This window comes from Lonchura striata, chromosome 36, assembly GCF_046129695.1.
Source record: "Lonchura striata isolate bLonStr1 chromosome 36, bLonStr1.mat, whole genome shotgun sequence".
NCBI classification, from domain to species: Eukaryota; Metazoa; Chordata; class Aves; order Passeriformes; family Estrildidae; genus Lonchura; species Lonchura striata.
In genome coordinates, this window is record NC_134638.1 from 1,216,029 (window position 1) to 1,240,249 (window position 24,221).

The 24,221-nt window shown below is 51.3% G+C and overlaps 2 protein-coding genes across 3 annotated transcripts in view; both read right to left on the reverse strand.

Annotated features, from left to right (window-relative positions):
- Positions 1-24,221, reverse strand: part of FLNA (filamin A) — a 96,889-nt gene that overhangs the window by 29,824 nt on the left and 42,844 nt on the right. The window contains exons 21-34 of one of the 2 annotated variants that reach the window (XM_077789744.1): positions 22,791-23,397; positions 21,590-21,763; positions 19,648-19,810; positions 17,021-17,181; positions 13,696-13,866; positions 12,622-12,745; positions 12,386-12,542; positions 10,426-10,615; positions 10,097-10,120; positions 7,605-7,852; positions 6,252-6,354; positions 3,291-3,431; positions 1,786-1,914; positions 586-759 (exon numbers count right to left, since the gene is read on the reverse strand). In XM_077789744.1, the coding sequence (XP_077645870.1) occupies positions 586-759; positions 1,786-1,914; positions 3,291-3,431; positions 6,252-6,354; positions 7,605-7,852; positions 10,097-10,120; positions 10,426-10,615; positions 12,386-12,542; positions 12,622-12,745; positions 13,696-13,866; positions 17,021-17,181; positions 19,648-19,810; positions 21,590-21,763; positions 22,791-23,397 (2,566 nt within the window). The remainder of the gene's footprint in view (positions 1-585; positions 760-1,785; positions 1,915-3,290; positions 3,432-6,251; positions 6,355-7,604; positions 7,853-10,096; positions 10,121-10,425; positions 10,616-12,385; positions 12,543-12,621; positions 12,746-13,695; positions 13,867-17,020; positions 17,182-19,647; positions 19,811-21,589; positions 21,764-22,790; positions 23,398-24,221) is intronic. The other variant, XM_077789743.1, reaches the window with a different exon arrangement.
- LOC144247919 (uncharacterized) lies at positions 4,392-6,190 on the reverse strand. The gene is made up of 3 exons (XM_077789613.1): positions 6,175-6,190; positions 5,097-5,942; positions 4,392-5,028 (listed from the first exon to the last, which is right to left on the reverse strand). The coding sequence occupies exons 1-3, from the start codon at positions 6,188-6,190 to the stop codon at positions 4,562-4,564; spliced, it is 1,329 nt and encodes a 442-aa protein (XP_077645739.1). The 3' UTR covers positions 4,392-4,561.

Genomic DNA, 24,221 nt, shown 5'->3' on the forward strand with positions numbered 1-24,221 from the left:
CCTTTTTTTCAGTTTTTTTTTGTTTCTCCCCCAGATTTTTGGGTATTTTTTCCTGATTTTGCTGTTTTTCACCTGTGATCCTGGTGGTGAAGGGGCTGCCAGCGATGTGCCAGTGAGCCTAGGGCAGGGGTTTGGGTGGGTTTTTTTGGGGGGTTTTGTGGATTTTTCTCATTTTTTCTCCTTCTTTGTCCTTTTTTTCAGTTTTTTGCCAGTTTTTTTCCTGATTTTGCTGTTTTTCACCTGTGATCCTGGCGGTGTAGGGGCTGCCAGCGATGTGCCAGTGAGCCCAGGGATGGGTTTGGGTGGTTTTTTGAGGAGTTTTGGTGGATTTTTCTCCTTTTTTTCTCCTTTTTTTCAGTTTTTTTTTTTGTTCTTCCCCCAGATTTTTGGTTTTTTTCCCCGATGTTGCTGTTTTTCACCTGTGATCCTGGCGGTGAAGGGGCTGCCAGCGATGTGCCAGTGAGCCCAGGGATGGGTTTGGGTGGTTTTTTGGGGGGTTTTAGTGGATTTTTCTCCTTTTTTTCAGTTTTTTTTTGTTTCTCCCCCAGATTTTTGTGGTTTTTCCCCGATGTTGCTGTTTTTCACCTGTGATCCTGGCTGTGAAGGGGCTGCCTGCGATGTGCTTGTCGTTGTACTTGACCACGATGCCGTAGTCGCCGGGCAGCACGGGCAGGTAGGACACGGAGCAGGTGCCGTCGCCGTTGTCCTGGCAGCTGATCTCGGCCTTGGAGGGACCCTCGACGGCCAGGGACAGCCCCCCTGGGGACACGGGGACACGGGGACACGTCAGGGGACAGGGACAGCCCCCCTGGGACACGGGGACAGGGACAGGGACAGGGTGAGGGGACAGGGACAGCCCCCCTGGGACATGGGGACACGTCAGGGGACAGGGACAGCCCCCCTGGGGACACGGGGACAGGGGGACACGTCAGGGGACAGGGACAGCCACCCTGGGGACACGGGGACATGGTGAGGGGACAGGGACAGGGACAGGGACAGGGGATAGGGCCAGGGGACACGGGGACAGGAACAGGGGACATGAGGACAGGGAACAGGGAGCCAGGGGACATGGGGATAGGTACAGGGCCAGGGGACAGGGCCAGGGGACAGGGCCAGCCCCTCTGGGGACAGGGACAAGGTTAAGGGACAGAGACATGGAGACAAGAACAGGGGACAAGGGACATGGGGACAGGGGACATGGAGCCAGGGGACATGGGGACAGGGATAGGGACAGGGGGACATGGGGCCAGGGGCCAGGGGATAGGGACATGAGGACAGGGGACAAGGGACAAGGTCAGGGCCAGGGGACACAGGGACAGGAACAGGGGACATGAGGACAGGGGACAGGGAGCCAGGGGACAGGGAACAGGGGACAGGGGACACAGGGACATGGGACAGGGGACAGGGGACATGGGGCCTGGGGACAGGGGCCAGGGGACACAGGGCCAGGGGACAGGGGACATGAGGACAGGGGACATGGGGCCAGGGAACACGGGGCCAGGGGACACAGGGCCAGGGGCCAGGGGACACAGGGCCAGGGGACACAGGGACAGGAACAGGGGACACAGGGCCAGGGGACACAGGGCCAGGGCCAGGGCCAGGGGACAGGGGACACAGGGCCAGGGGACACAGGGACAGGGACAGGGGACAGGGGCCAGGGGACACAGGGCCAGGGGACACAGGGCCAGGGCCAGGGCCAGGGGACACGGGGCCAGGGGACACAGGGCCAGGGGACACAGGGACAGGAACAGGGGACACAGGGCCAGGGCCAGGGCCGGGTCCCACCCTCGCCGGCGTCCTTGGTGTTGACGGTGAAGGCGGCCGGGCGGTTGACGGTGCCGTGGGTCAGGCCGGGGCCGTAGGCCGTGACGTGGCCGCTGTTCACGTAGTCCACGTAGAACTGCAGGGGGCTGCCTGGGGGACACCGGGGACACCGGGGGTCAGAGGGGTCCTGACCCCCGACAGTGTCCCCAAACTGTCCCCAAACTGTCCCCAAACTGTCCCCAAATCCCCTATAGGGATAGTGACCCCAAAACACCCGCAAAGTCACCCCAAAGTCACCCCATGACCCACACAGAACTGCAGGGACTGCCTGGGGGACACCGGGGACACCGGGGGTCACAGGGGTCCTGACCCCCCAACAGTGTCCCCAAACTGTCCCCAAACTGTCCCCATAAGGACAGTGACCCCAAAAACTCCCCCAAAGTCACCCCATGACCCACACAGAACTGCAGGGACTGCCTCGGGGGGGGACAAAGGCGACACGGAGGGGTCACAGCATGTCCTGACCCCCCACACTGTCCCCAAACTGTCCCCAAATCCCCCATAGGGATAGTGACCCCAAAACACCCGCAAAGTCACCCCAAAGTCACCCCATGACCCACACAGAACTGCAGGGGCTGCCTTGATGGCTTTTTTTGCCCTCAAACCTCCCAAAACCTCCCAAAACCCCTCAAAATCCCCCAAAACCCCCCAAAACCCCCCAAAACCCAGCCTTGGCTGCTCTCCTGGGGTTCCCAACACCCCAAAACCCCCCAAATCCCCCCAAATCCCCCCAAATCCCGTACCAGGGATGTGGATGCTGTCGCAGCGGATGTCCATCTCGTGCAGCCAAAACTCCCCAAAACCACCCCAAAGCCCCCCAAACCACCCCAAAACCCCCCAAAATCACCCCAAAACCCAGCCTTGGCTGCTCTCCTGGGGTTCCCAACACCCCAAAACCCCCGAAATCCCCCCAAATCCCCCCCAAACCCTTTACCAGGGATGTGGATGCTGTCGCAGCGGATGTCCATCTCGTGCAGCCAAAACTCCCCAAAACCACCCCAAAACCCCCCAAACCACCCCAAAACCACCCCAAAACCCCCCAAAATCACCCCAAAACCCAGCCTTGGCTGCTCTCCTGGGGTTCCCAACACCCCAAAACCCCCCAAATCCCCCCAAATCCCCCCCAAACCCTTTACCAGGGATGTGGATGCTGTCGCAGCGGATGTCCATCTCGTGCAGCCAAAACCCCCCAAAACCACCCCAAAACCTCCCAAAACCACCCCAACCTCCCCTCAAATCCCACTCAAAACCCCCCAAATCCCCCCAAATCCCCCCAAATCCCGTACCAGGGATGTGGATGCTGTCGCAGCGGATGTCCATCTCGTGCAGCCAAAGCTCCCCCAAACCACCCCAAAACCCCCCAAACCACCCCCAAACCACCCCAAATCCCCCCAACCTCCCCTCAAATCCCACTCAAAACCCCCAAAATCCCCCCAAATCCCCCCAAATTCCCCCAAATCCCGTACCAGGGATGTGGATGCTGTCGCAGCGGATGTCCATCTCGTGCAGCCCCGCCTCGCTGGGCGCGAAGCGCACGGTCACCGTGCCGTCCTTGTTGTCCGTGATGTCCGGAGTGGCCACCTTGCCCGAGGGCATCCGCACCTCACCTGGGGACACCGCGGTCACCTGAGCACACCTGGGGCACCTGGGGACACCTGGGGACACCTGAGCACACCTGGGGCACCTGGGGACACCTGGGGACAGCTGGGACACCTGGGGACACCTGGGGACAGCTGGGGACAGCTGGGGACACCTGGGGGGACATCTGGGGGGACAGCTGGGTGGGGTTGGAGTGGCCACCTTGCCCAAAGGCATCCGCACCTCACCTGGGGACACTGAGGACACCTGGGGACACCTGGGGCACGTGGGGACACCTGGGGACAGCTGGGGGGGCCTGGGGACAGCTGGGGACACCTGGGGACAGCTGGGGGGGCCTGGGGACAGCTGGGGACACCTGGGTGGGGCTGGAGTGGTCACCTTGCCCGAGGGCATCTGCACCTCACCTGGGGACACTGAGGACACCTGAGGACACCTGGGGACACCTGGGACAGCTGGGGACAGCTGGGACAGCTGGGGGGACATCTGGGTGGGGCTGGAGTGGTCACCTTGCCCGAGGGCATCCGCACCTCACCTGGGGACACCTGGGGACACCTGGGGACACCTGGGGACACCCGGGGACACCTGGGTGGGGCTGGAGTGGTCACCTTGCCCGAGGGCACCCACACCTCACCTGGGGACACTGAGGACACCTGGGGACACCTGGGGACAGCTGGGGACACCTGGGGACACCCAGAGGAACTTTTGGGCGGACTTTGGGCTGTTGAAGGCTGATTTGGGGACGATTTTTGGGTGTTTCTGAGGAGTTTGTGGCTGGTTCGGGGCTGGTTTGGGGGAGATTTTTGAGGGGATTTTTGGGGTGGCTTTTGGGCTGGTTTGGACTCGTTTTGGGCTGGGTTTTGAGATTTTTTGGGCTGCTTTTTTGAGATGCTTTTGAGGTATTTTTGGGGTGGTTTTGAAATGTTTTCGGGGTGGTTTTGAGGTGGTTTTGGGCTGATTTTTGGGCTGGTTTGGAATCATTTTGGGCTGGCTTTTGAGATGGTTTTGGGCTGGTTTTGAGGTTATTTTCAGGCTGGTTTTGAGCTGGTTTTGAGGGTATTTTTGGGCTGATTTTGAGGTGGTTTTGGGCTGGTTTTGAGGGTATTTTTGGGCTGATTTTGAGGTGGTTTTGAGCTAGTTTTTAAGGTGATTTTGGGATGGTTTTGAGGGTATTTTGGGGCTGTTTTTGATGTGGTTTCGGGCTGGTTTTGAGGGTATTTTTGGGCTGGTTTTGAGGTGGTTTTAGGCTGGTTTTGAGGGTATTTTTGGGCTGTTTTTGATGTGGTTTCGGGCTGGTTTTGAGGGTATTTTTGGGCTGGTTTTGAGGTGGTTTTAGGCTGGTTTTGAGGGTATTTTTGGGCTGATTTTGAGGTGGTTTTAGGCTGGTTTTGAGGGTATTTTTGGGCTGATTTTGAGGTGGTTTTGGGCTGGTTTTGAGGGTATTTTTGGGCTGATTTTGAGGTGGTTTTGGGCTGGTTTTGAGGGTATTTTTGGGCTGATTTTGAGGTGGTTTTGGGCTGGTTTTGAGGGTATTTTCAGGCTGGTTTTTAGGTGGTTTTGAGGGTATTTTCGGGCTGGTTTTGAGGGTATTTTTGGGCTGGTTTTGAGGTGGTTTTGAGCTAGTTTTTAAGGTGATTTTGGGATGGTTTTGAGGGTATTTTGGGGCTGGTTTTGAGGTGGTTTTAGGCTGGTTTTGAGGGTATTTTTGGGCTGATTTTGAGGTGGTTTTAGGCTGGTTTTGAGGGTATTTTCGAGCTGATTTTGAGGTGCTTTTGGGCTGGTTTTGAGGGTATTTTCGAGCTGATTTTGAGGTGGTTTTGGGCTGGTTTTGAGGGTATTTTTGGGCTGATTTTGAGGTGGTTTTGGGCTGGTTTTGAGGGTATTTTTGGGCTGATTTTGAGGTGGTTTTGAGCTAGTTTTTAAGGTGATTTTGGGATGGTTTTGAGGGTATTTTGGGGCTGTTTTTGATGTGGTTTCGGGCTGGTTTTGAGGGTATTTTTGGGCTGGTTTTGAGGTGGTTTTAGGCTGGTTTTGAGGGTATTTTTGGGCTGATTTTGAGGTGGTTTTAGGCTGGTTTTGAGGGTATTTTTGGGCTGATTTTGAGGTGGTTTTGGGCTGGTTTTGAGGGTATTTTCGGGCTGATTTTGAGGTGGTTTTAGGCTGGTTTTGAGGGTATTTTTGGGCTGATTTTGAGGTGGTTTTAGGCTGGTTTTGAGGGTATTTTTGGGCTGGTTTTGAGGTGGTTTTAGGCTGGTTTTGAGGGTATTTTCGGGCTGATTTTGAGGTGGTTTTAGGCTGGTTTTGAGGGTATTTTTGGGCTGATTTTGAGGTTGTTTTAGGCTGGTTTTGAGGGCATTTTTGGGCTGATTTTTGAGGTGGTTTTGGGCTGGTTTTTAAGGTGATTTTGGGCTGGTTTTGAGGGTATTTTCGAGCTGATTTTGAGGTGGTTTTGGGCTGGTTTTTAAGGTGTTTTTGGGCTGGTTTTGAGGGTATTTTTGGGCTGATTTTGAGGTGGTTTTGAGCTAGTTTTTAAGGTGATTTTGGGCTGGTTTTGAGGGTATTTTTGGGCTGATTTTGAGGTGGTTTTGGGCTGGTTTTGAGGGTATTTTCAGGCTGGTTTTGAGGTGGTTTTGAGCTGGTTTTTAAGGTGGCTTTGGGCTGATTTTGAGGGTATTTTCGAGCCGGTTTTGATGTGGTTTCGGGCTGGTTTCGGGCTGAATCTTGGGGCTCTTTTCAGAGCTATTTTGCCCTGACTCTGAGCTATTTTCATCCCGATTTTAGGGCTGTTTTGGGGACCCCCCACCCCCCCAAGCTGGGGTGTCCCCCCTCACCCGTGATCTCGCCCTTCTTGATGGTGAAGGGGATGACGAGGTCGAAGGGCCGCAGCCCGGCCATGTCCAGCCCGTTGACCCCCAGCAGCGGCCGGTCCGTGGCCTGGGGGGCAGCGAGGGTCAGCGCAGCCCAACCCCCCAGCCCCTCTCTGCACCCCAAATTCCCCATCCCCCCTCTTTATCCCATTTTTCCCCATTTTTCCCCCATTTTCCCCCCTCTATTTTCCCCCATTTTTCCCCTATTTTCGCTGTTTCTCCCTGATTTTTCCCCTTTTCTCCCCATTTCACTCACCATCACCTGAAAGGGGCTGCTTGGGATCCTTTTTCCCCCCCAGCCCCACAATTATTACCTAATTTTCCCCAATTTTTTACCCCAAATCCCCTCTTTTCCCCCCGTTTTTCCCATTTTCTCCCCATTTCTCCACTCACCATGACCTAGAAGCAGCTGCTGGGGATTTGCTCCCTCCAAAACATACAAAATTCCCCATTTTTACCCCCATAATTCCCATTTTTACCCCATTTTCTCCCATTTAACCCTGTTTTTTCCCGTTTTCTCCCCGTTTTTTTCCCACTTTCTCTCAGTTTTTTCCCATTTTCTCCCTGTTTCATCCTGTTTCTCACTCACCATGACCTGGAAGGGGCTGTTGGGGATGTGCTCCCCCCCAAACCTCACGTAGGTCACAGATCTCACTCCATATCCCCATTTTTCCCTGTTTTTTCCCCATTTTTACCCTGTTTTTTCCCATTTTTTCCCTTTTTTTTCCCCAATTTTTCCCATTTTCTCCCCGTTTCTCCCCATTTCTCACTCACCATGACCTGGAAGGGGCTGTTGGGGATGTGCTCCCCCCTGAACCTCACGTAGGTCACAGATCTCACTCCATATCCCCATTTTCTCCCCAATTTTTTCCCATTTTTACCCTGTTTTTTTCCATTTTTTTCCTTGTTTTTTCCCCATTTTTCCCCATTTTCTCCCCATTTCTCAATCACCATGACCTGGAAGGGGCTGTTGGGGATGTGCTCCCCCCCGAACCTCACGTAGATCACAGATCTCACTCCATATCCCCATTTTTCCCCATTTTTCCCCATTTTTACTCCATTTTTACCCCGTTTTCCCCCATTTTCTCCTACTCTTACCCCGTTTTTTCCCATTTTCTCCCCGTTTCTCACTCACCATGACCTGGAAGGGGCTGTTGGGGATGTGCTCCCCCCCGAACCTCATGTAGATCACAGATCTCACTCCATATCCCCATTTTTCCCCATTTTTCCCATTTTTACCCCATTTTCTCCCATTTTACCCTGTTTTTTCCCATTTTCTCCCCGTTTTTTCCCATTTTCTCCCCGTTTCTCACTCACCATGACCTGGAAGGGGCTGTTGGGGATGTGCTCCCCGCCGAACCTGACGCAGATGACGTATTTGCCGGGCTGGGGCGCGGTGTAGAAGATGTCGAAGGTGCCGTCGGGGTTCTCCACCACGTCCACGTCCACCTCGGAGCCGTCGGGCGTGCACACCGAGCAGGTCACCTTGCCCTTGCCGGCCGCCTTGGCGTCCACCGTGATCAGCGTCTGCTCGCCCAGCTGGATCGTGGGGCCCAGGCCCGGTCCTGCGGGAGCCGGGGGTCAGGAACCCCAAAACGGGGCCAGGAATCCCAGAATGGGGCCAGGAATCCCAAAATGGGGCCGGGAATCCCAAAATGGGGTCAGGAATGCCAAAATGGGGCCAGGAATGCCAAAATGGGGTCAGGTATCCCAAAATGGGTCCGGGAAACCCAAAATGGGGCCAGGTATCCCAAAACAGGAGCAGAAACTCCAAAACGGGACCAGGAATTCCAAAATGGGGCCAGGAAACCCAAAATGGGGTCAGGAACCCCAAAACGGGGCCAGGAACCCCAAAACGGGGCCAGGAATCCCAAAATGGGAGCGGGAAACCCAAAATGGGGCCAGGAAACCCAAAACACAACCGGGAATCTCAAAATGGGACCAGGAACCTCAAAACGGGGCCAGGAATCCCAGAATGGGACCAGGAAACTCAAAATGGGACCAGGAACCCCAAAACGAGGCCAGGAATCCCAAAATGGGACCGGGAAACTCAAAATGGGACCAGGACCCCAAAACAGGAGCCATTTGGGGATATCTGGAACAGGAACCCATTGGGTCTCCATCATTAATTGAGACCATGGGGGTCCCCATCGTTAATTTTGGGGAGTCTCTCATTAACTGAGATCATGGGGGTCTCCCATCATTAATTTTGGGGAGTCTCTCATTAATTGAGATCACGGGGGACTCCCATCATTAATTTTGGGGAGTTTCTCATTAATTGAGATCATGGGGGTCTCCCATCATTAATTTTGGGGAGTCTCTCATTAACTGCAGTCAGGGGGGGTCTCTGATCATTAATTTTAGGGGGTCCCACATCATTAATTTAGATCATGGGGGTCTCCCATCATTAATTTTGGGGGTCTCCCATCATTAATTTTGGGGGAGTCTCTCATTAACTGAGATCATGGGGGTCTCCCATCATTAATTTTGGGGAGTCTCTCATTAACTGAGATCATGGGGGTCTCCCATCATTAATTTTGGGGGTCTCCCATCATTAAATTTTGGGGAGTCTCTCATTAACTGAGATCATGGGGGTCTCCCATCATTAATTTTGGGGAGTCTCTCATTAATTGAGATCATGGGGGTCTCCCATCATTAATTTTGGGGGAGTCTCTCATTAACTGAGATCATGGGGGTCCCCCCCCATTAATTTTGGGGAGTCTCTCATTAACTGAGATCATGGGGATCTCCCTTCATTAATTTTGGGGGTCTCCCATCATTAAATTTTGGGGCTCCCCATCATTAACTGAGTTTGGGGAGTCTCTCATTAACTGAGATCATGGGGGTCTCCCATCATTAAATTTTGGGGGAGTCTCTCATTAATTGAGATCATGGGGGTCTCCCATCATTAATTTTGGGGGAGTCTCTCATTAACTGAGATCATGGGGATCTCCCTTCATTAATTTTGGGGAGTCTCTCATTAATTGAGATCATGGGGGTCTCCCATCATTAATTTGGGGGAGTCTCTCATTAACTGAGATCATGGGGATCTCCCTTCATTAATTTTGGGGGTCTCCCATCATTAAATTTTGGGGCTCCCCATCATTAACTGAGTTTGGGGAGTCTCTCATTAACTGAGATCATGGGGGTCCCCCCCCATTAATTTTGGGGAGTCTCTCATTAACTGAGATCATGGGGGTCCCCCCCCATTAATTTTGGGGAGTCTCTCATTAACTGAGATCATGGGGGTCTCCCATCATTAATTTTGGGGGTCTCCCATCATTAAATTTTGGGGCTCCCCATCATTAACTCAGTTTGGGGAGTCTCTCATTAACTGAGATCATGGGGGTCTCCCATCATTAATTTTGGGGAGTCTCTCATTAACTGAGATCATGGGGGTCTCCCATCATTAATTTTGGGGGTCTCCCATCATTAAATTTTGGGGGAGTCTCTCATTAATTGAGATCATGGGGGTCTCCCATCATTAATTTTGGGGAGTCTCTCATTAACTGAGATCATGGGGGTCTCCCATCATTAATTTTGGGGGTCTCCCATCATTAAATTTTGGGGCTCCCCACCATTAACTGAGTTTGGGGCCGCCTCATCAACAATCCTGGGGTGGGTCCCACCATTTAACTCGGGTTCCTCCCACCCCAGACCCGCTCCCAGCCCAACCCTCACGCCCTCCCCTGCTGCCCCCCTTTCCCCTCATGCTGGGCCGTTTTTGGGGTGCGAGGGGGGCTGGATTTTGGGGTGCCAAGGTGGGTTTTTTGGCCATGCTGCCCCCCCGAACCAAGCCGTGCTCTTACCTAAGCCGTGACCTCCGATGGAAACTACAGCGTGGGGGGGGTGGGCGTGGGGGGGTGTGGGCAGAGAAGCAAGAAATCCAGTGAGACACAGCCGTGAGCCCCCCGAAACCCCCCAAAACCCCCCAAAACACCCCAAAAAAAATCCCCTTTTCCCCCCCTTAGTGCCCCTTTTCCCAGCAGGGTTGTGCCCCCTCCCCGTTCCTGAGTGGAATTTCGTGATGGGGAGGGTGGGAGGTTCCCATGTGGTTTTTGGGGCCGTTTTTTTCCGCCGTTTTTTGAGGTGTTCTCTCCCAGTTTTCGGGGGGGTTCTCCCCGGTGTCGGGGCTCACCGGTGACCGTGCACTTGCTGGCGTCGCCGGTGGGCACGGCGCGGATGCGGTAGGGCGAGTAGGGGATCTCGTCCCCGCCGTATTTGATCAGGATGGTGTAGCGCCCCGTCATGTCCGGCACGTAGGACACGGTGTAGGTGCCGTCCTGATTGTCCCGGATCGAGGCTTTCTTGGGCTTCCCCTCGGGATCCTGAGCGGGGGAAAAATGGGAATTCTGGCAGTTGGAGAGGTGAGGATGGGAATTGGGGCAGTTTTGGGGTGTGGGGTTGGATTTTAGGGCTGGGAAAAAGGAGCCCAGAGATCCCAGGTGGGGTCATGCTCTCGTGGGATTCTCCTCAGGATCCTGAGGGGAAAACGTGGGAATTTTGGCCGTTGGAGAGATGAAAATGGGAATTTGAGCAGTTTTGGGTGTGGGGTTGGATTTTAGGGCTGGGAAAAAGGAGCCCAGAGATCCCAGGTGGGGTCATGCTCTCGTGGGATTCTCCTCAGGATCCTGAGGGGAAAACGTGGGAATTCTGGCAGTTGGAGAGGTGAGAATGGGAATTGGGGCAGTTTTGGGTGTGGGGTTGGATTTTAGGGCTGGGAAAAAGGAGCCCAGAGGTCCCAGGTGGGGTCAAGCTCTCTTGGGATTGCCCTCGGGATCCTGAGGGGAAAAAGCTTTTCCTGAGGGAAGAAAGTGGGAATTTTGGCCATTGGAGAGGTGAGGATGGGAATTTGGGCAGTTTTGGGTTGTGGGGTTGGATTTTAGGGCTGGGAAAAAGGAGCCCAGAGATCCCAGGTGGGGTCAAGCTCTCTTGGGATTCTCCTCAGGATCCTGAGGGAAAAAAGTTGCTCATGAGGGGAAAAAGTGGGAATTCTGGCAGTTGGAGAGGTGAGAATGGGAATTGGGGCAGTTTTGGGGTGTGGGGTTGGATTTTAGGGACTGGGAAAAAGGAGCCCAGAGGTCCCAGGTGGGGTCAAGCTCCCGTGGGATTCTCCTCAGGATCCTGAGGGGGAAAAGTGGGAATTTCAGCCATTGGAGAGGTGAGAATGGGAATTGGGGCAGTTTTGGGTTGTGGGGTTGGATTTTAGGGCTGGGAAAAAGGATCCCAGAAATCCCAGGTAGGGTCATGCTCTCTTGGGATTCTCCTCAGGATCCTGAGGGGAGTTTTTCATGAGGGGAAAAAGTGGGAATTTTGGCCGTTGGTGAGGTGAATATGGGAATTTGGGCAGTTGTTGAGGTGAGAATGGGAATTTTGGTGGTTGAGAGGTGGAAAAATGAAAATTTGAGCTGGCAAAAAGGATCTCAGAGCTCCTAGGTGGGGTCATGCTCCCTTGGGCTTCCCTTCGAGATCCTGAGGGGAAAAAGCTTTTCCTGAGGGAAAAAAGTGGGAATTTTGGCCATTGGAGAGGTGAGAATGGGAATTTGGGCAGTTTTGGGTGTGGGGTTGGATTTTAGGGCTGGGAAAAATGATCCCAGAAATCCCAGCTAGGGTCATGCTCTCTTGGGATTCCCCTCAGGTTCCTGAGGGGAAAAAGCAGGAATTTCAGCCATTGGTGAAGTGAGAATGGGAATTTTGGTGGTTGGGAGGTGGAAAATGAGAAATTGGGTGGTTTTGGGTGCAGGGTTGGATTTTAGGGCTGAGAAAAAGGAGCCCAGAGATCCTGGGTGGGGTCAAGGTCCTGTGGGATTCCCTTCAGGATGCTGAGGGGCAAAAGACTTGGATTTAGGGGATGTGGTGTGGGTCTGGGGGTAAAAAAAATGGCAATTAGTGAATGTGGAATGGAGTTTCGGGGGGAAAAAATGGAAATTAAGGACTGTGGGGCCACCAGAGCGCAAAAATTCTCCCCTCCACCACGAAACCCAACCGCGCCACCACAACCACCCCCCGTCCATCACCTCCCACCTCCCAAAAACCCCCCAAAAAACCCCCGAAACTCATCCCCCCCGTCCCCCCGGACCCCAAAACCCCGCGGGCACCGTGATCTGCACGGCCAGCAGCCCCTCGCCGGCGTCCTTGGCGTCGATGGTGAACTCCACGGGCAGGCTGGCCGGCACGCCCGTGGTGTTGAGCCCGGGGCCGCTCGCCCGCACCTTGCTGGCGTCGTGCGTGGGCAGCGCCTTCACCTTGAAGGGGCTTTTGGGGAGGAATTTCGGGGGTCAGGACACCCCAAAATCCCCTGGGGAGCCACCCAAAAGGTCCCCGCCGGGCGCACCTGCGGGGCACCTCGTGGTCGCCGTAGCGCACGGAGATGGTGTAGGGTCCCTCGCGGGACGGGACGTAGGACACGCGCCGCGTGCCGTCGCCGTTGTCCGCCACGTCCACGGGCTCCAGCACGCCTGACGGGGGGGAAAATGGGGTGGTTTGGGGTTTTTTGGGGCTTTTATGGGGTTTTTGGGGGTTTTATGGGGGTTTTATGGGGTTTTTAGAGAACTTTATGGGGTTTTTATAGAGCTTTATGGGGTTTTTATAGAGCTTTATGGGGATTTTATAGAGCTTTATGGGTTTCTGGGGGGTTTTATGGGGTTTTATGGATTTTTTTAATGGGGTTTTTTTGGGCTTTATGGGGTTTTTTGAGGTTTTTATGGGGGTTTTTTGGGGTTTTTTTGGGCTTTATGGGGTTTTTTGGGGTTTTTATGGGGGTTTTATGGGGGTTTTATGGGGGTTTTATGGGGGTTTTTATGGGGTTTTATGGGGGTTTTAAGGGGGTTTTATGGGGATTTTATGGGGATTTTATGGGGTTTTTTGGGGTTTTATGGGGGTATTTATGGGGGTTTTATGGGGATTTATGGGTTTTTTGGGTTTTTTTGGGTTTTTATGGGGGTTTTATGGGTTTCTTATGGGGGTTTTATGGGGGTTTTTGGGGCTTTATGGGGTTTTTATAGAGCTTTATAGGGTTTTTGGGGTGTTTTATGAGGTTTTATGGGGTTTTGGGGCTTTATGGGGTTTTCTGTGGTTTTTATGGGGGTTTTTTGGGGGTTTATGGGGTTTTTGGGCTTTATGGGGTTTTCTGGGGTTTTTATGGGGGTTTTATGGGGGTTTTATGGGGGTTTATGGGGTTTTTTTGGGTTTTTGGGGGGTTTTATGGGGTTTGTTTTGTGTTTTTATGGGGTGTTCTAGAGAGTTAGGGAAGGTGGGGGTGTTGTGGGATGGGTCGAAAACATTGTAGAGTAACACGGAAGTCTCCACAGGTAGACGAGAAATTACTGAAAGGAGGTCCCAAATCCCACAGGGCAACCCCGAAATCCCCCAAAATCCCCCAAAATCCCCCAAAATTCCCCCTGCTGACCTTTGGGGCCCTGGACTTTGACGTCCAGCGGGGCCACGCCGGCCTTGGAGGTGTCCACGGTGAAGGTCTGGGGGACGTTGGCCCGGACGTGGCCGGGGGTCAGCCCGGGACCCCCGCAGGACACTCGGGACGCGTCCACCACGTCCGACACCGGCACCTGGAACGGGCTCCCTGGCGGGAAAATCCGGGAATTAGGGAATGTGGGGCGGGTTTGGGGTGAAAAAATGGGAATTAGGGAGTGTGGGTGGGGTTTGGGGTGAAAAAATGGGAATTAGGGAGTGTGGGGTGGGGTTTGAAGGAAAAAATGGGAATTAGGGAGTGTGGGGTGGGTTTGGGGGGAAAAAATGGGAATTAGGGAGTGTGGGGTGGGTTTGGGGGGAAAAAATGGGAATTAGGGAGTGTGGGGTGGGTTTGGGGGGAAAAAATGGGAATTAGGGAATGTGGGGTGGGTTTGGGGTGAAAAAATGGGAATTAGGGAATGTGGGGTGGGTTTGAAGGAAAAAATGGGAATTAGGGAGTGTGGGGTGGGTTTGAAGGAAAAAATGGGAATTAGGGAGTGTGGGGTGGGTTTGAAGGAAAAAATGGGAATTAGGGAGTGTGGGGTGGGTTTGAAGGAAAAAATGGGAATTAGGGAGTGTGGGGTGGGTTTGAAGGAAAAAATGGGAATTAGGGAGTGTGGGGTGGATTTGGGGGGGAAAAAATGGGTTTTAGGGGTCATCAAGGGGAAAAATTCCCAAAAATTCTGCAAAATTCAAAATAAATCCCCGAAAATTGCAAAAAAAAAAAAAATCCCCAAAATTCAAAATGAAATCCCCGAAAATCGCAAAAAAAAAAATCCCCCTAAAAATTCAAAATAAATCCCAAATAAATCCCCAATAAATCCCCAAAAAAATTCCCAAAAAATTCCCCAAAAATTCCCCAAAAATTCTCCCAAAATTCCCCAAAAATTCCCCAAAAATCCCCAATAAATCCCCAATAAATCCCCAATAAATCCCCAAAAATTCCCCAAAAATTCCTCAAAAATTCCCAAAAATTCTCCCCAAAAATTCCCCAAAAATCCCCAAAAAATTCCCCAAAAATTCCCAATAAATCCCCAATAAATCCCCAAAAAAATTCCCCCAATAAATCCCCAAAAAAATTCCCAAAAAATTCCCCAAAAATTCCCAAAATTTCTCCCCAAAAAATTCCCCAAAAATCCCCAATAAATCCCCAATAAATCCCAAAAAAATTCCCCAAAAATCCCCAAAAATTCCCCAAAAATTCCCCAAAAATTCCCAATAAATCCCCAAAAATTCCCCAAAAATCCCCAATAAATCCCCAATAAATCCCCAATAAATCCCCAATAAATCCCCAAAAATCCCCAATAAATCCCCAAAAAATTCCCCAAAATTCCCCTATAAATCCCCAATAAATCCCCAATAAATCCCCAATAAATCCCCAATAAATCCCCAATAAATCCCCAAAAAAATTCCCCAAAAATCCCCAATAAATCCCCAATAAATCCCCAATAAATCCCCAAAAATCCCCAATAAATCCCCAATAAATCCCCAAAAATCCCCCAAAAAATTCCAAAAAAAATTCCCCAAAAATCCCCAATAAATCCCCAATAAATCCCCAATAAATCCCCAAAATTCCCCAATAAATCCCCAAGAAATCCCCAAAAAATCCCCAATAAATCCCCAATAAATCCCCAAAAATTCCCCAAAAAATTCCCCAAAAATTCCCAAAAATTCCCCAAAAATCCCCAATAAATCCCCAATAAATCCCCAAAATTCCCCAATAAATCCCCAAAAATTCCCCAAAAATTCCCCAATAAATCCCCAATAAATCCCCAAAAAATCCCCAATAAATCCCCAATAAATCCCCAAAAATTCCCCAAAAAATTCCCCAAAAATTCCCAAAAATTCCCCAATAAATCCCCAATAAATCCCCAATAAATCCCAATAAATCCCCAATAAATCCCAATAAATCCCCAATAAATCCCCAAAAATCCCCAATAAATCCCCAATAAATCCCCAATAAATCCCCAATAAATCCCCAAAAATCCCCAATAAATCCCAATAAATCCCCAATAACTCCCCAATAAATCCCCCAAAAATTCCCCAAAAATCCCCAAAAATCCCCAATAAATCCCCAAAATTCCCCAATAAATCCCCAAAAATCCCCAATAAATCCCCAAAAATCCCCAATAAATCCCCAAAAATCCCCAATAAATCCCCAATAAATCCCAAAAATTCCCCAAAAATTCCCCAAAAATCCCCAATAAATCCCCAAAAATCCCCAAAAATCCCCAATAAATCCCCAATAAATCCCCAAAAAATCCCCAAAAATTCTCCCCCAAAATCCCCAATAAATCCCCAATAAATCCCCAATAATTCCCCAATAAATCCCCAATAAATCCCCAATAAATCCCCAATAAATCCCAATAAATCCCCAATAAATCCCAATAAATCCCCAATAAATCCCCAATAATTCCCCAATAAATCCCCAATAAATCCCCAATAAATCCCCAATAAATCCCCAATAAATCCCCAAAAATCCCCAATAAATCCCCAATAAATCCCCCAAAAATTCCCAAAAAATCCCCAAAAATCCCCAATAAATCCCCAAAAATCCCCAATAAATCCCCAATAAATCCCCAAAAAATTCCCCAAAATTCCCCAAAAATTCCCCAATAAATCCCCAATAAATCCCAAAAAAATTCCCCAAAAATCCCCAAAAATTCCCCAAAAATTCCCCAAAAATTCCCAATAAATCCCCAATAAATCCCCAATAAATCCCCAATAAATCCCCAATAAATCCCCAAAAATTCCCAATAAATCCCCAATAAATCCCAATAAATCCCCAATAAATCCCCAAAAATCCCCAATAAATCCCCAATAAATCCCCAATAAATCCCAAAAATCCCCAATAAATCCCCAATAAATCCCCAATAAATCCCAATAAATCCCCAATAAATCCCCAATAAATCCCCAATAAATCCCAAAAATCCCCAATAAATCCCCAATAAATCCCCAAAAATCCCCAATAAATCCCCAATAAATCCCCAAAAAATTCCCCAAAAATCCCCAATAAATCCCCAATAAATCCCCAATAAATCCCCAATAAATCCCCAATAATTCCCCAATAAATCCCAATAAATCCCCAATAAATCCCCAATAAATCCCCAATAAATCCCCAATAAATCCCCAATAAACCCCAATAAATCCCCAATAAATCCCCAATAAATCCCCAATAAATCCCCAATAAATCCCCAATAAATCCCAATAAATCCCCAATAAATCCCCAGGAATTCCCCCGAGTTCCGGCAGGTTCCCCGGCTCACCGGGGACCTGGTGGCCGCCGTAGGTGACGTTGAGGCTGTAGGTGCCCGCCTCGTAGGGGACGTACTCCACGGAGCAGCTGCCGTCCTTGTTGTCCGTGCAGGACATTTTGGCTTCCGAGGGACCCTCCACGGCCAGGCCCAGGCCCCCCGTGCCCGCGCCCCTGCGGGTGGGATGGGGGTCAGGGGGCGAAAAATGGGATTTGGGGTCGGGGGGGGGGAAATGGGATTTGGGGTCATGGGAGAGGAGATTTGGGGTCATGGAGGGGAGGGAAAATGGGATTTGGGGTCATTGGAGGGGGAAAATGGGATTTGGGGTTATGGGAGGGGGAAAATGGGATTTGGGGTCATGGGGGGAGGGAAAATGGGATTTGGGGTCATTGGAGGGGGAAAATGGGATTTGGGGTCATGGGGGGGAGGGAAAATGGCATTTGGGGTCATGGGAGGGGGAAAATGGGATTTGGGGTCATTGGAGGGGGAAAATGGGATTTGGGGTCATGGGAGAGGGAAAATGGGATTTGGGGTCACAGGAGAGGGAGATTTGGGGGGAAAATGGGATTTGGGGTCATAGGGGGCGAGGTTTGGGGGGAAAATGGGATTTGGGGTCACAGGAGAGGGAAAATGGGATTTGGGGTCATGGAGGGGAGGAGAAATGGGATTTGGGGTCACGGGGGGAGAGGTTTGGGGGGAAAATGGGATTTGGAGTCATGGGAGGGGGAAAAAGGGATTTGGGGTCACGGGGGGTGAGGTTTGGGGGGAAAATGGGATTTGGGGTCACAGGAGAGGGAGATTTGGGGTCACAGGAGGGGGAAAATGGGATTTGGGGTCATGGGAGGGGGAAAATGGGATTTGGGGTCATGGGAGGGGGAAAATGGGATTTGGGGTCAGGGGAGGGGGAAAATGGGATTTGGGGTCATGGGAGGGGGAAAATGGGATTTGGGGTCAGGGGAGGGGGAGGGAAAATGGGATTTGGGGTCATGGGAGAGGGAGATTTGGGGTCACGGGAGGGGGAAAATGGGATTTGGGGTCACGGGGGGCGAGGTTTGGGGGGAAATGGAATTTGGGGTCATGGAAGGGGGAGATTTGGGGAGAAATGGGATTTGGGGTCATGAGAGGGAGAGATTTGGGGGAAAATGGGATTTGGGGTCACAGGATGGAGGGAAAATGGGATTTGGGGTCATAGCCGGGGGAGATTTGGGGTTGTGAGGGGGGAGACTTGGGGGGAAAATGGGATTTTGGGGATTCCCGTTGGGATTTTGGGGATTCCCGTTGGGATTTTGGTGATTCCCATCAGGATTTTGGGGATTCCTGCTGGGATTTTGGGAATTCCTGTCGGGATTTTGGGGATTCCCGTTGGGATTTTGGGGATTCCCATCAGGATTTTGGTGATTCCCATCAGGATTGTGGGGATTCCCGTTGGGATTTTGGGGATTCCACTCATGATTTTGGGGATTCCCGTTGGGATTTTGGTGATTCCTGTCAGGATTTTGGTGATTCCTATCAGGATTTTGGGGATTCCCTTCAGGATTTTGGGGATTCCCGTCAGGATTCTGGGGATTCCCATCAGGATTTTGGGGATTCCTGTCGGGATTTTGGTGATTCCCATCAGGATTTTGGTGATTCCCGTCAGGATTTTGGGAATTCCCATCAGGATTTTGGTGATTCCCATCAGGATTTTGGGGATTCCCGTCAGGATTTTGGGGATTCCCGTCAGGATTTTCGTGATTCCCGTCGGGATTTTGGTGATTCCCATCAGGATTTTGGTGATTCCCATCAGGATTTTGGTGATTCCCTTCAGGATTTTGGGGATTCCCATCGGGATTTTGGTGATTCCCATCAGGATTTTGGTGATTCCCATCAGGATTCTGGGGATTCCCATCAGGATTTTGGGGATTCCCGTCAGGATTCTGGGGATTCCCATCAGGATTTTGGGGATTCCTGTCAGGATTTTGGGGATTCCTGTCAGGATTTTGGTGATTCCCATCAGGATTTTGGGAATTCCCATCGGGATTTTGGTGATTCCCATCGGGATTTTGGTGATTCCCATCAGGATTTTGGGAATTCCCATCGGGATTTTGGGGATTCCCATCAGGATTTTGGGGATTCCCATCAGGATTTTGGTGATTCCCATCAGGATTTTGGTGATTCCCATCAGGATTTTGGGAATTCCTGTCGGGATTTTGGGGATTCCCATCAGGATTTTGGTGATTCCCATCAGGATTTTGGTGATTCCCATCAGGATTTTGGTGATTCCCGTCAGGATTTTGGTGATTCCCGTCAGGATTTTGGGGATTCCCATCAGGATTTTGATGATTCCCGTCGGGATTTTGGGGATTCCCGTCGGGATTTTGGGGATTCCACTCATGATTTTGGGGATTCCCGTTGGGATTTTGGTGATTCCCGTCAGGATTTTGGTGATTCCCATCAGGATTCTGGGGATTCCCATCAGGATTTTGGTGATTCCCATCAGGATTTTGGTGATTCCCATCAGGATTTTGGTGATTCCCGTCGGGATTTTGGGGATTCCCATCAGGATTTTGATGATTCCCATCAGGATTTTGGTGATTCCCGTCGGGATTTTGGGAATTCCCATCGGGATTTTGGGGATTCCCGCGGGCTCGGGCTCTCACCGGGTCTCCACGGTGAATTTGTTGGGTTGGTTGGTGGTGCCGCTCTGGATGCCGGGGCCGTGCACCCGCACCCGCCCGGGGTCGCAGCCCTCGGTGACGGGGACGCGGAACGGGCTCAGCGGCACCGGGGACCCCCCGTAGCTCACGTCCACCTTGTGCAGGCCTGGGGGGACACGGGTCACCCCAAACCCCCCCAAAATCCCCCAAAAACCCCGCAGAACCCCTTCAAAATCCACCAAAATCCCTCAAGTGGTCCAAAAATCCCCCCAAATCCCTCAAAACCCCGCAAAGCCATAAAACGCACCCCAAGCCTCTTAAAATCCCTTAAAATTCCACCAAAGACCCCAAAATGTTCCAAAATCCCCCCCAAAATGCTACAAAATCATCCCAAATCCACCAAAATCCCTCTAAATCCACTGGGAATCCCTGATAATCCCCCCAAAAAAACTTTCAAAATCCTTCAGAATATCCCAAAAACCTCAAAATGCCCCCCAAGCCTCCAAAATTCTCCAGAATAACCCAAAAATCCCTCAAGATCACCTAAAATTCCTGCAAAATCCCTCCAAATTTCCCAAAAATCTCCCAATATCTCTGCAAATCCCCCAAAATCCCTCCAAATTTCCCCAAAATCTCCCAATATCTCTGCAAATCCCCGGAAATCCCTTCAAATTTCCCAAAAATCCCCCAATATCTCTGCAAATCCCCCGAAATCCCTCCAAATTTCCCCAAAATCTCCCGAAATCCCTCCAAATTTTCCCCAAATCTCCCAATTTCTCTGCAAATCCCCCGAAATCCCTCCAAATTTCCCCCAAAATCTCCCAATATCTCTGCAAATCCCCCAAAATCCCTCCAAATTTCCCCAAAATCTCCCAAAATCTCTGCAAATCCCCCGAAATCCTCCAAATTTCCCAAAAATCTCCCAAAATCTCTGCAAATCCCCCAAAATCCCTCCAAATTTCCCCAAAATCTCCCAATATCTCTGCAAATCCCCCAAAATCCCTCCAAATTTCCCCAAAATCTCCCAATATCTCTGCAAATCCCCTGAAATCCCTCCAAATTTCCCCAAAATCTCCCAATATCTCTGCAAATCCCCCAAAATCCCTCCAAATTTCCAAAAAATCTCCCAATATCTCTGCAAATCCCCCAAAATCCTCCAAATTTTCCCCAAAATCTCCCAATATCTCTGCAAATCCCCCGAAATCCCTCCAAATTTCCCAAAAATCTCCCAATATCTCTCTAAATCCCCCAAAATCCCTCCAAATTTCCCAAAAATCTCCCAAAATCTCTGCAAATCCCCCGAAATCCCTCCAAATTTCCCAAAAATCTCCCAATATCTCTGCAAATCCCCCAAAATCCTCCAAATTTTCCCCCAAATCTCCCAATATCTCTGCAAATCCCCCAAAATCCCTCCAAATTTCCCAAAAATCTCCCAAAATCTCTGCAAATCCCCCAAAATCCCTTCAAATTTCCCAAAAATCTCCCAATATCTCTGCAAATCCCCCAAAATCCCTCCAAATTTCCCAAAAATCTCCCAATATCTCTGCAAATCCCCCGAAATCCCTCCAAATTTCCTAAAAATCTCCCAATATCTCTGCAAATCCCCCGAAATCCCTCCAAATTTTCCCCAAAATCTCCCAATATCTCTGCAAATCCCCCGAAATCCCTCCAAATTTCCCAAAAATCTCCTAATATCTCTGCAAATCCCCCGAAATCCCTCCAAATTTCCCAAAAATCTCCCAATATCTCTGCAAATCCCCCGAAATCCCTCCAAATTTCCAAAAAATCTCCCAATATCTCTGCAAATCCCCTGAAATCCCTCCAAATTTCCCCAAAATCTCCCAATATCTCTGCAAATCCCCCGAAATCCCTCCAAATTTCCCAAAAATCTCCTAATATCTCTCTAAATCCCCCGAAATCCCTCCGGCACGCCGGGCGCGCTCACCCTCCTCGTAGGGCGTGTACTCCACGTGGTAGGTGCCGTCACCCCGGTCCTCCACGAAGGTCTCGGTGACGTTTCCAGAGGGGTTGGACACCAGGGCCTTGACCAGGGGACCGCCGGCCTTGGCCACGGCCCGGGCGTCCACCTCGAACTCCGTCACGGCCTCGCGGAACACGGCTGGGGCGGGAAACGGGGTTGGGGTCAACGGGGTCTTCTTCCAACCCAACCAAACTGAAGCCAACCCAACTCAAATCATCCCAACCCAACCAAACCAACAAAACCCAACCCAAATCATCCCAACCCAACCCAACTCAACCGAACCCAACTCATCCCAGTTCAACTCAAATCATCCCAACCCAACCAAACCAACCAAACCCAACTCAAATCATCCCAACCCAACCCAACTCAACCGAACCAAACTCATCCCAGTTCAACCCAAATCATCCCAACCCAACCAAACCAACCGAACCCAACTCAATTCATCACAGCCACTCAAACTCAACCCAATCCAATCAACCCAACTCAACCCAACCCGTCTCATCCTCTTCCAACTCTACCCAACCAAACCAAACCCAACTCAACCAAACCCAACCCAACTCAACCCAACTCAATTCATCCCAACACAATCAACCCAACTCATCCTCTTCCAACCCAACCAAACCCAACTCAACCAAACCCAACTCAAGCCAGCCCAACTCAATTCATCACAGCCGCTCAAACTCAACCCAACCCAATTCATCCCAACACAATCAACCCAACTCAACCCAACCCATCTCATCCTCTTCCAATTCTACCCAACCCAACCCAACTCAACCGAACCCAACTCATCCCAATTCAACTCAAATCATCCCAACCCAACCAAACTCAACCGAACACAACTCAAGTCAACCCAACTCAATTCATCACAGCCAACCCAACTCAACCCAACTCAATTCATCCCAACACAATCAACCCAACTCATCCTCTTCCAACTCTACCCAACCCAACCCAACACAACTCAACCGAACCCAACTCAAGCCAACCCAACTCAATTCATCACAGCCACTCAAACTCAACCCAACCCAATTCATCCCAACACAATCAACCCAACTCATCCTCTTCCAACTCTACCCAACCCAACCCAACCCAACTGACCCCAACCCAACCCAACTCAACCCATCCCGACCAAACCCAATCCAACCCTTCCACCCCACCCCAAACTCACCCTTGCCCTCCACGCCGGGCCCGTACACCTTGATGCCGCTCGTGTCCACAGCCGCCGGCGCCGGCTCCACGCGCACGGTGCTGGGGAAGTGCGGCACGGGCTGGCCGCCGTACTCCACGGTGACGGTGTGCACGCCGGCGCTGCGCGGCGTGTAGGCGATGGTGTAAATGCCGTCGCCGTTCTCCTCCACCCTCACGTCCGCCCGCGCCCCGGCTTCCGAGGCGATGCCGATGGTCAGCTCGGCCGTTCCCGCCCGGCTGCAGTCCACCCGGAAGCGCCCCGGCTGCCCGGCCGTGGCCTTCTCCAACCCCGGCCCTTCGCAGGTGACCTTGGAAGGGTCAAATTTCGGCCGGATCGGCGCGCGGAAGGGCGAGCCCGGGATGTGGGTGCCGGCGAAGAGGATGTTGATGTTGTAGTCGCCGGGTTCCGTGGGCAGGTAGGACACGGAGCAGGTGCCGTCGCCGTTGTCCTGGCACTCGATTTTGGCCTCGCAGGGCCCCTCCACGGTCAGCCCCAAACCGCCCGTGCCGGCGCCTTTGGTGTCGATGGTGAACGGGGCTGGAACCCCCGCCAGGCCCCCCTGGAGACCGGGGCCGAAAGCGCGGACCTGGGCGGATGGAAGAGTTGGGATGGGTTGAGTTGGGATGGTTTGGGGTGGGATGAGTTGAGCTGGGTTGGATTGGTTGGGTTGGGTTGAATTGAGTTGGGCTGGGATGGGTTGAGTCGAATTGAACTGGGTTGAGTTGGGTTGGATTGGTTGGAGTTGTGTTGAGCTGGGTTGGATTGGTTGGGTTGGGATGGGTTGAGCTGGGCTGGATTGATTGAGTCAAACTGAGTTGGGTTGAATTGGGTTGGGATGGGTTGAGCTGGGCTGGATTGATTGAGTCAAACTGAGTTGGGTTGAATTGGGTTTTGTTGGGTTGAGTTGGGTTGGATTGGTTGAGTCAAATTGAGTTGGGTTGAATTGGGTTTTGTTGGGTTGAGTTGGGTTGGATTGGTTGAGTCAAATTGAGTTGGGTTGAATTGGGTTTTGTTGGATTGAGCTGGGCTGGATTGATTGAGTCAAACTGAGCTGGGTTGAATTGGGTTTTGTTGGGTTGAGTTGGGTTGGATTGGTTGCGTTGAATTGCATTGGGCCAGGATGGGCTGAGTTGAATTGATTTGGGTTGGACTGGTTGAGTTGGGTTGAGCTGGGTTGGATTGGTTGGGTGGGGTTGAGTTGGGATGGGCTGGATTGGTTGGGTTACGTTGGGTTGTGTTGGGTAATGTTAGGTTGGATTGGGTTGAGTTGGCTTGAGTTGGGTTTTGCTGGGTTACTTTGGGTTGAGTTGGGTTATGTTAGGTTGGACTGGTTGGGTGTGATTTGAGTTGGGATGGGCCGGATTAGTTGGGTTGAATTGAGTTGGGTTTTGTTGGGTTGAGTTGGGTTTT

Excerpts from the sequence above, each read along its gene's own strand:
- LOC144247919 (XM_077789613.1), bottom strand. Across the intron at positions 5,029-5,096 it reads CAAAACCAGCCTAAAACCAC|CTCAAAACCAGCCCAAAAAT; the intron begins CTCAAAACCAGC and ends GCTCAAAACCAC.